Source organism: Mercenaria mercenaria, chromosome 9, assembly GCF_021730395.1.
Source record: "Mercenaria mercenaria strain notata chromosome 9, MADL_Memer_1, whole genome shotgun sequence".
Lineage (NCBI taxonomy): Eukaryota > Metazoa > Mollusca > Bivalvia > Venerida > Veneridae > Mercenaria > Mercenaria mercenaria.
Genome location: NC_069369.1, coordinates 72,167,565 through 72,178,706, shown reverse-complemented (window position 1 = coordinate 72,178,706; position 11,142 = coordinate 72,167,565). Strand labels below are relative to the sequence as shown.

Below are 11,142 nucleotides of genomic sequence, written 5' to 3'. Positions count from 1 at the left end.
AAAAGTGACCACGCCCCCCTGGCAGCAACGTTTGAACAAGCTTGGTAGAGGGTCACACAAATGACTACGCCCTCTGGCGGCCATGTTTTTTGACTTGTCGGTATAATTTGAACAATCTTGGTAGAGGATGACATAAGGACCATTTGTGTGAAATTATTTCGAAATCGGACCATTGGTTTAAGGTTTTTCTATTTTTAGCTCTGGCGGCCCCTATGTGCAACCAAGCGGAACTGTTTGAGGACCATTCATGCAAAGTTTCATCAAAATCCTTTCAGTGGTTTTGGATAAGATGTCTTTTAAACACAACTGTTGATGACAGACGGACACATAATCACAATAGCTCACCCTGAGCATTGCTCAGGTGGGCTAAAAAAGCTTTTAAATCAGGTACTATTGTGCATCAACATGCCAAAAACTTTATAACAAAAACCAACAACCTGTGGATTTTAGATCTTTATTTGACATAACAATATAATCAAACAAGATTCAATAATATAATCATTATACTATCACAGCACAAAACAGAGAGAGAGAATATTTTGGCTGTACATAATATCACAGTTAATGTCACATTTACATCAGCACGACATGAACCCTAATAAAAACCTTCTAAAACACCAATACACACTAAAATGGATTTTTTAAACTATTTCTCAAAATCTTGTAATACACCCACACATTTCATAATTTCCACTTTTTAATTTAACACTTTTGAAGTATGCATAAAATTTGTTCACAAGTGTTCATCAGTTACATATCTCAAGCTCCAAAAGAGGCTTCCACAAATATACAGTAAACTTTTTTGAAGTTCCAAGCAAGAATAAGAATGTTTTCTAAAGCTTGACAAATCTAAGCAAAATTGATTTAATTTAAGGTATTTAACAAAGTAACCAAAGCTAAGCTATGCAGAGATTTTATCAACTCAAGCTGTCACTATGCTATCAGGTTTCAATTTTGATCTAGCTCAGACAATATTGTTCTATAACCCTCGAAGTTGCCCTTACAGCACTTTTAGTATAACCTTTTATCTATCACCCTTATAGCACCGTTTCTTATGAAGGTTAAAATTTCTGTCTACAGTGTATCATAAAAAGCTATGCAGTCAAGAAAAACGGTCTACTAGACCTGTATCAAGCTTATATATCAAAATGGTTTCAAAACATAACCAACATACATGTCTTTAATTACCTATATTAATACAAAATTATATAACAATTTACACCATTAATAATTTTTATTGCTTCATACAAGTATATTCCAAACACACTATCATTTCTTATTTAAAATCAGCATCCATTATCGCTAATAATTCAAGTTCTAAGTTCATCATACCTTTATCTATTTTTAACTAATATTTTATATCAATACACAAATGATTCAATATGAAAGACTTGGGACAGTTTTTTTCTTCACTTTTTACAAAAAAACAAACATTTTGAACGAGACAATACGACACACCCTTAGAGGGTCATCAGCAAAAATATACAAATATACATTATGACTTGCAATATAAAATTGTAATACTTTTAAGAAGTTTATTTTATTTAATATTTTTTGGTTTTTTTTGTTGCTTTTTTCTGTATTTTCTTCACAGATACCTTCCTAGATATACTGTATCTTCCAGATTGTCGGAATCTTTCACTGGCACAAATCCCAAAAGTCTGTAATGCTCTAGCATACATTTATCACCGACACTCAATTCAACGTGAACTCCAGTAGCACCCTTTGCTCGCAGAGCCGACAGAGCACAGGCAAGTAATCTTTTCGTAACAGCTAGATCCTCCATTCTGCTTGTGAGGACATCCAGGCGTATCAGAGCTGGGAATGCTGAAGTTACACTGACTGGGGTCTCCACTAAATCTCCATGGAAACTTTGCATCACCTCCTATAAACATACAAGTTTCATAATGTAAGAAAAAGTTTAAAAGGTTTTAGCTACTATTGTGAGTTCACTTTGTCACAGGAGTAAAACAAACAAGAGGACCATGATGGTCCTGAATCGCTCACCTATCCCCAAATGACCCAGTGTTGAAAAGAGTATGACATCGTTATTTCTATTATTTGACAAAGTGACCTAGTTTTTGAGCACATGTGACCTAGATATCATCAAGATAAAAAAATTCTGACCAATTTTCATGAAGATCCATTGAAAAATATGGCCTCTAGAGAGGTCACAAGGTTTTTCTATTATTTGACCTAATGACCTAGTTTTTGAAGGCACGTGACCCACTTTTAATTTTGACCTAGATATCATCAAGGTGAACATTCTCACCAATTTTCATGAAGTTCTCGTGAAAAATATGGCCTCTAGAGAGGTCACAAGGTTTTTCTATTTTTCGACCTACTGACCTAGTTTTTGACCGCACATGACCCAGTTACGAACCTGACCTGGATATCATCAAGCTGAACATTCTCACCAATTTTCATGAAGATCCATTGAGAAATATGGCCTCTAGAGAGGTCACAAAGTTTTTCTATTTTTAGACCTACTGACCTAGTTTTTGACCCCACGTGACCCAGTTTCGAACTTGACCTAGATATCATCAAGGTGAACATTCTGACCAATATTCATGAAGATCTCATGAAAAATATGGCCCCTAGAGAGGTCACAAGGTTTTTCTATTTTTAGATCTACTGACCTAGTTTTTAACCCCACGTGACCCAGTTTCGAATTTGATCTAGATATCATCAAGGTAAACATTCTGACCAATTTTCATGAAGATCCATTGAAAAATATGGCCTCTAGAGAGGTCACAAGGTTTTTCTATTTTTACACCTACTGACCTAATTTTTGACCGCGCGTGACCCAGTTTCGAATCTGACCTAGACATCATCAAGGTGAACATTCTGACCAATTTTCATGAAGATCCATTGAGAAATATGGCCTCTAGAGAGGTCACAAGGTTTTTCTATTTTTAGACCTACTGACCTAGTTTTTGATTTCACATGACCCAGTATCGAACTTGACCTAGATATCATCAAGGTGAACATTCTGACAAACATTCATGAAGATCTCATGAAAAATATGGCTTTAGAGAGGTCACAAGGTTTTTCTATTTTTAGATCTACTGACCTAGTTTTTACCCCCACGTGACCCAATTTCAAACTTGACCTAGATATCATCAAGCTGAACATTCTGACCAATTTTCATGAAGATCCATTGAGAAATATGGCCTCTAGAGAGGTCAAAAGGTTTTTCTATTTTTAGACCTAATGACCTAGTTTTTGACCCCACGTGACCCAGTTTCGAACTTGACCTAGATATCATCAAGGTGAACATTCTGACCAATATTCATGAAGATCTCATGAAAAATATGGCCTCTAGAGAGGTCACAAGGGTTTTCTATTTTTAGACCTACTGACCTAGTTTTTGACCCCACGTGACCCAGTATCGAACTTGACCTAGATATCATCAAGGTGAACATTCTGACCAATTTTCATGAAGATCTTGTGAAATATATGGCCTCTAGAGAGGTCACAAGGTTTTTCTATTTTTAGACCTACTGACCTAGTTTTTGATGGCACGTGACCCAGTTTCGAACATGACCTAGATATCATCAAGGTGAACATTCTGACCAACTTTCATAAAGATCCCATGAAAAATGTGACCTCTAGAGTGGTCACAAGCAAAAGTTTAGGGACGCACGCACGGACGACGGACGCCGCGCCATCACAAAAGCTCATCTTGTCACTTTGTGACAGGTGAGCTAAAAAGTGCACATACTCTTCCCAAATCCAACCTAGATAACTAAAATAATCGTGTCACATTGACTCGTGGAATACCTTTTTTCACTACATGATGCCTTATGTAAGTTGCCAGTCCATGATCTACACTATGTGACCGGTTTATAGTCAAAACATGCTTACTTGGCTAAACAAGAGATCACAGAGTGATCTTGGCGCCCACCAATGTGCCATTTTTGAGTGTTCCAAATTTCAAGACTTACTGACTAGCTCAAGGTCAAATTTCATTTCCGTATACAACACTGTGCATGTGGTCCAAATTCGAAAGCTGTAGCTTGAGAAATGTGAAAGTAGATCACTAGATCAATTTCAAGGACGAAATGTGAAAGTAGGTCACTAGGTCAAAATCAAGGTCCAATTACACTTCAGGACACAAATTTATGCACGTGGTCCAAATTTAAAGCCTGTACCTTCAAAAATGTGAAAATAGGTCACTAGGTCAATGTCAAGGTCAAAGTTTGTTTCAGTACACAATCCTGTGCATGTGGTCTAAATTTGAAGCCTGTAACTACAGAAATGTGAAAGTAGGTCACTAGGTCAATCTTAAGGTCAAAGTTCATTTCAGTACACAAAACTATGCAAGTGGTCCAAATTTGAAGGCTGTAGCTCAAGAAATGTGAAAGTAGGTCACTAGGCCAAAATCAAGGTCAAATTTTATTTCGGAACACAGAACTATGCATGTGTTCCAAATTGGAAGCCTGTACCTTCAAAAATGTTAAAGTAGGTCACTAGGTCAATGTAAAGTTCAAAGTTTGTTTCGGTACACAAAACTATGCATGTGGTCCAAATTTGAAGGCTGTAGCTTGAGAAATGTGAAAGTAGGTCAGTAGGTCAAAATCAAGGTCAAAGTTTTTTTCAGTGCACAAAACTATGCACGTGGTCCAAATTTGAAGGCTGTAGCTACAGAAATGTGAAAGTAGGTCACTGGGTCAAAATCAAGGTCAACTCATGTCAAGGTTCATCTTGCCACTCAAAACCATACATGTGGTCCAAAGTTGAATGTTGTAGTTTATTGACAAGAAGATTTTAAAATCTTTTCCCTATATAAGTCTATATGAACCATGTGACCCCCCAGGGCGGGGCCATATTTGACCCTAGGGGGATAATTTGAACAAACTTGGTAGAGAACCACTAGATGATGCTACATTACAAATGCCAAAGCCCTAGGCTTTGTGGTTTGGACAAGAAGATTTTCAACGTTTTTCCCTATATAAGTCCATGTAAACCATGTGACCCCTGGGGCGGGGCCATATTTGACCCTAGGGGGATAATTTGAAAAATCTTAGAAGAAGACCACTAGATGATGTCATATACAAAATATCAAAGCCCTAGGCCCTGTGGTTTTGAACAAGAGGTTTTTCAAAGTTTTTCCCTATATAAGTCTATATAAACCATTTGACCCCCGGGGCGGGGCCATATTAGACCCCAAGGAAATAATTTGGATCATCTTGGTAGAGGACCACTAGATGATGCTTCATACCAAATATCAAAGACCTAGGCTCTGTGGTTTTGGACAAGAAGATTTTCAAAGTTTTTCCCTATATAAATCTATGTAAATTATAGAAATAAACAAAGGGCCATATCTTACTAAAGAATTGTTGAACCAGTCTGATTTTCAGGGGGACACAACTAGGGTACCAATACATCATTCTCACAAAGTTTGGTCAAAATCTCCCCGGTAGTTTCTGAGGAGATGCGATAACGAGAAATTGTTAACGGACGGAAGGACGGACGGACCACGGACGCAGAGTGATTTGAATAGCCCACCATCTAATGATGGTGGGCTAAAAACCTAAAACAAGAGCACTGCCTACGGCAGCCATTGTTCGTGCTGGTCAGTATATAAGAAAAGAGTTCTAGTTCACAATTTCTAAGTACAAAAAGGTCCATAATTCGGGCAAAATGCAGGTTAGAGTTATGGTTCTTGACCTACACAGTCAACTAATGATGACAAACAAGTGTGCAAATTTTCAAAGCTGTAGCTCTTCTAGTGTTTTAGAGAAAAGGCGGACCTAAACAAAAATTTAGCACTGATGATCTCGTATTTTTTTTTTTTTTTAAACCTGACGGGCTAAAAGTAACTGTGGTAATCAATTTCTGATACCATCTAATATATCATTTTCATGAAATGCTTGCTTCGGACCTTGGGCATGTTTTGACCACTGATGACTGGCAAGCCATTCAACAGATGGATATTACTGCCTCTTACGTTAAGTTTAACAAGATGGGAAGGAATTTCAACCAAACCAATATTCAACAGATTTAAGAAAAGCATTTAAACCCATATTTTTTTAAGGCGAAGTTGGTACCTTAAGATTCGTAAAATAATGATTATATAAATCATGGCTACATACCTCTGCTGGGGTGAGCTCATTACAACGCTCAGGTTTTGGGTATTTTTCCTGCATGACTGGTATCCATGCAATTTTCTGACGCTGTTTCAGCTGTTTGGCATCTAAAGCTGCTACTGCGTAACCCATTACACCAATTTCATCCTCGACAACAAAACAGTACTCCGGGCTTAAAGTCACTATAGCACCAATTAATCTGAAATAGCATCATAAAGTACTGGTTACTCAAATTCCATCAACGTCAAGAGGCATTCTATTTGGAGTTCCATTAATTTAAATAGTTGTCAGCTGCTAAAGCCATCAAGTAACAAAAAACAATTAACATCTCAGGTAGGCATTTTTGGTATGCCAGGGTTTGTAACTTAAGGAACTAATGATCAATGCATGAAGTATTTTGTGATGAATATCACTATAGTTAAATCTGTATGAAAAAAGATGGGTAGATTTTAGCTATCAAAAAAATCTGCATTCAGCATCCGCCAAGATGTATCACATAGCTATGTTAGCATCTTCAGTTGTAGACCTCAGGATAAATGCAATATATGAATACATTGAACGTTTACTTACTTATCACAAATAACATGTGGATTTCCAGGGAAGACTTCTGTCCCATCCATACCATCATCACAGGTTTTCAGACAGATATCATATACTGCAGCCTGAAATTATGAAACTTCCTTTAGAAAGTTTATCCTAAACATATGAAAACATTTTAAATTCTTTCTTTACAGTCATTACTTTTGTAAGACAGTTGATTTACACAATTTTAGTACCAGAAACACTAAATTTCCGCAATACGTATGACACACTCAAATCATAACCCAAGTAAGGTTAAAAAAATCAACTTAGGTGTTTACAGCACAAAATCCAATATTCTTTTCACTTAGTAGTGAACATTAAATAGCATTAACATACCTCATCAGCTGGTCTGTATGGCCTGTAGGTGTAAGTTTTCTTCAAGATCTGTTCAGGATGTCTGATGTACAGCAGATCATGTGCTGCTGCCATTGGCAACATTCGCTACAAAAGCAAAAATAGAACTTGTGAATATGTTAACATTCATTTTGACGCGCAGAATGGATCCATCTAACGGAAACCAGTCTTATATCGCAAGCGCAGCGCTCTGAAAGAAAGGGTTATTCGCAACATGTATGACAGCTAAAGTTCTTAACAAATGTCAAAGTGATGAAATTATTATTGATACGTAAAATATCCCCAATATGATCAGATTTTTTGAAATACAGGAGCTGTCATAAAAGCAGAGTTTGGTCCTCATTTCAAGTGTTTCCATATATTTGACTGTTTAATTACAGCTTAGGAACTATGGCTTTCTCTAGTTTACATCAAGTTAAGTCAAAAGTCTCCACTTGTATTTTCTTCTGACGTAATCTGCACGTCACGCTCATGATTTTTCTCTTCTCTCTTTTTTTTTTATAAACAAAAGTACTGCAGGCTCCAAAATTGTCTTATCAGCAGACTTTGTGGAGTAGTGATGACTTTTATGATGCATGTTTTGACAAAGCCATAGCTTTTATGCTGAAATAAATGTTGTAATTGGCTGTCTGCAAGTAAAAACCTTCATTATGTCCATTACATGGAAGCATGTGAATACTTAAATATTGACCAGCCATTCATATTAAGAAGAAAAAATAAAACTTTCAAGAAAAAAAATCTGATAGCACATACTTAACACAAGGCAAAGCATATGCTACTAGCGAAACACAATCACTTCTCATAAATTTACTCTCTTTACTTTCCGACTTGAAATTAAATCTGCTGGTTGTTTTATAAAAGTATACAAATGTTTCTGATCTGAAAGTCAATCTGGTAATTAATCAGTGATTATCAATTTCAAAACACAACATCTTCACCATAGCTTGTCAAACCCACCAGCACACCTGTGACCCCTTCCCTGCACTACCAAGCACACTTATAACCATATAAAAATGCAACAAGCTGAGTTGTGAAAAGGTTGTGTTTTGTTGAGAATCCCTTCACATAGCAAGACTGCACACCTGTAAATAATACACTTGGAATGAGGACCCAAAATCTGCAACAGAATGGTTATTATCTAAGCATAGTAATCTATACACTGATGATCTTCAATCATCTATATGTTTTAAATCCTCCAATCTTCAGCCAAGTGGTTTACACAGTAAGTCCAACCACAATACAAGCCGAAATTCCGACAAAGATGCATGTAGGGGGCGCTCTGTTGACTATACATACTTGAAACTCGGCTTGTAAGCCACCTTGGAAACACCAGGGTTCCTGATCTCCACTTAGGAACATATCCCGATAATCCTTGGTCATCCCTGTATGGAAAGAGAAAGTAGAATGTGATTAGAACAATGCAAAAGTTGGTACATTATAACAAGTAGTAAAATTCTAATCTCTTATATAATTCTGTTAGATCATTTGAAGCTCAATCTTACTGTATTTAAACGTTAAAAAAAAAAGGCACTGTAAATTATTTACTAACAAGTATGATTTTTTTTTTAAATTTTATGTATACAAAACTATTAAGAAATTATATTCTACATGATTTTATTTACAAGATTTTATTAAATGAATAAAAATACTTTTAAAAGACAGATTTACATTTACCGTACCACTAGCTTACCAAATCCTGAACTCTGGACTTCAGTCTTCACTTCTGGCTCAATGATTTTTCATCAGTTTAATTTGACAATTGGGAAAACTATGTCCAAAAATGACCAGCAAGTACCCACATTCAATGTGGAATTTTGTTTTCAAACATTGTGACAATTAATTACTGCATTAACATAACAGAACCAGCTATAGCCAATGTACAAAAACCTAAGTTATATCTTTTCAATTAGTTTGCCAAACTTTTTTCACAGTAAGGGACAATGACTACATGTTTCGCCGACAGTAAGGACAATACACTACAGTAAGGAACATTTGAATCATTATGCTGATTTTTTCCCTAAGAAAATGTAACAAAAACCTTGGTTTAAGACTTGCATACAGCTGGTTGCAGAGTATTGCATAAATGCATTTGTATAAAACATGAAAGCTTGCATTTCAATAATACTACTACCATAACGTGTTTATTTACAATATTCTTTTTTCTGAAACAAAATCATTCTGAAATTGCAAAATATAAACAATATGCATTTATCATTCAAGTCTGTAACTCCATCTTTGCTGAAAAATATTCATTCAGTGACGTCCCACAATCATTTCCACAGCTTTCTTTTAACAGATGATATTTCTAATGGAAACTACAGTTTCAAGTCTTCATATACACAGCATGTTAAGACTGTTGCATGAAATCCTGTTTACACACAAAGATTACAAATAATATTACTGTTACCCCCTCTCCCACCCACCTTAAAAATATGCAACATGTATTAAACATGCATTACAGTCTTGATTTGCTGTGAGTCAAGTCTTGTCAAACAACAACAACATTATGCACTGTAGCTTGCATCAAAATATACCAAACCAGTCTTGCAAAAGCTGCCAGATTTTCTATTTTTCTTCGATTGCCCTTCTCCTATATGCCATTCTAATCAGTACCCACCCATAATTCTCTCTTCAGTCCCACCCACAATTATCTATCCAGTCCAACCCACAATTCTCTTTCAAGTCATCTGAATCAAAAACACAAGAAAACCAAAAAAGATAAAATAATTCGTGCAAAGACAGAATCTGTAACATCTACTCAAGTGCATCCAAAGGACTTTAATGCAAGGTTTCATATCTTATCATATAAATAAATCTATGTCGGCTCTGAAAAATAATAGAATTACAGACACTATAAAATGCTGTCATTCCTGGACTTAGTATTCCAACAATAAATGGCGGATGAACAAGCTTCACTAAAACATATTTAGAAGGTATACGTACATGTGAAAGGGCCTTGCAGTTGACACACAATGAAGTTGGAAAGCTGACCCAAACCTAAAAGCATTAAAGATATATCAAATAACATAGATATAGTTACTTGCAGATAAATAGCAGTTAAATTTTCAAATTTTGCATGTATTTCATGTGAACTGAATCTAATTTTGTATCTATCAACTTTTTTCAAATTTATTGTATATTGCCCACCAGTGAAGTCTGTAAAATACTTATTTAATACTATAAATTTGATGTACATGACCTAATTCATATATTTTTTAATGCATAAAAGTAATTAATAAATGAATCTTGAGAAACACCTACCTAACCACCTGATAAATGCACAACAGCTCTGTAAGACACCAAGCATGTCCCAAAGGTAAGGGTAAATGTAGTAGCCAACAGCTTGATTGGGGATGTCTCGTAGACGGTTTGTGAAAGACTGTAGTTGTTCCACTGTGCTCAGGAACCTGTTTGAGGTCTCCCACCACTCAGCAACCTGCAAACGTTCAATTTTCACCAGTTATTTCAGTACAGAACTAAGGCTCTTTTTCATTATACACCCAAGACTGTGAATTTTTTTCCTACTTTAAAAGTGTAAACTGGCAATGTTTTCTTATATTTCTGTTCAGCTGAGAAGTCAGCATACCTGGTTCTCGGGGTTTTCTAGTCTGTGTTCAGACCCTGTGTTTTGTTCACAGGAGATATCCTGAGGCTATTCAAATTTTGTATAATTATGTCCCTTTTCTTCTCAAAACACTGATAATCAGAGCCAAGAATTAAGAAATATCGGTCAGAATATATAAGAGATGATTAAAAAGATTTACAAAGATTATCTACTCAGTAGCCAGACTAGGGTTTTTCCTGCAACTCACTTTTATGCATATATGTGCAGTACAAAAATGTTGACTTAAACAAGTTTTGGAACAACTTATGACCACAAAGGCACATGTATATTGACATAAATACTTCTTATAAAATAAAATCAAATATATTTTATAAAATAAAATCAATTTCTCATTGTGAATTGGTAAATAAAACTTCTTCACTGACTTTACTTGCAAGTTCGCCAAGGAAAGACTCAATTATGATGTTTGCATTCACTGTAAACAGAAATTCGATTGTAGAAGGCAAGTGAAAACTTCGATGTATTTGTCCAACAACTGGAACATGTTCA

The 11,142-nt window shown here is 35.7% G+C and overlaps 1 protein-coding gene across 1 annotated transcript in view; it reads right to left on the bottom strand.

The window, feature by feature from the left end:
* Nucleotides 1-440: 440 nt before the first annotated feature.
* LOC123547436 (protein O-GlcNAcase-like) overlaps nucleotides 441-11,142 on the bottom strand; it is a 30,660-nt gene continuing 19,958 nt past the window's right edge. Inside the window, exons 9-15 of the mRNA XM_045334546.2 lie at nucleotides 10,290-10,464; nucleotides 9,972-10,025; nucleotides 8,325-8,410; nucleotides 7,011-7,115; nucleotides 6,663-6,754; nucleotides 6,099-6,291; nucleotides 441-1,885 (exon numbers count right to left, since the gene is read on the bottom strand). Of these exons, the coding sequence (XP_045190481.2) occupies nucleotides 1,589-1,885; nucleotides 6,099-6,291; nucleotides 6,663-6,754; nucleotides 7,011-7,115; nucleotides 8,325-8,410; nucleotides 9,972-10,025; nucleotides 10,290-10,464 (1,002 nt within the window). The 3' untranslated portion in view covers nucleotides 441-1,588. The remainder of the gene's footprint in view (nucleotides 1,886-6,098; nucleotides 6,292-6,662; nucleotides 6,755-7,010; nucleotides 7,116-8,324; nucleotides 8,411-9,971; nucleotides 10,026-10,289; nucleotides 10,465-11,142) is intronic.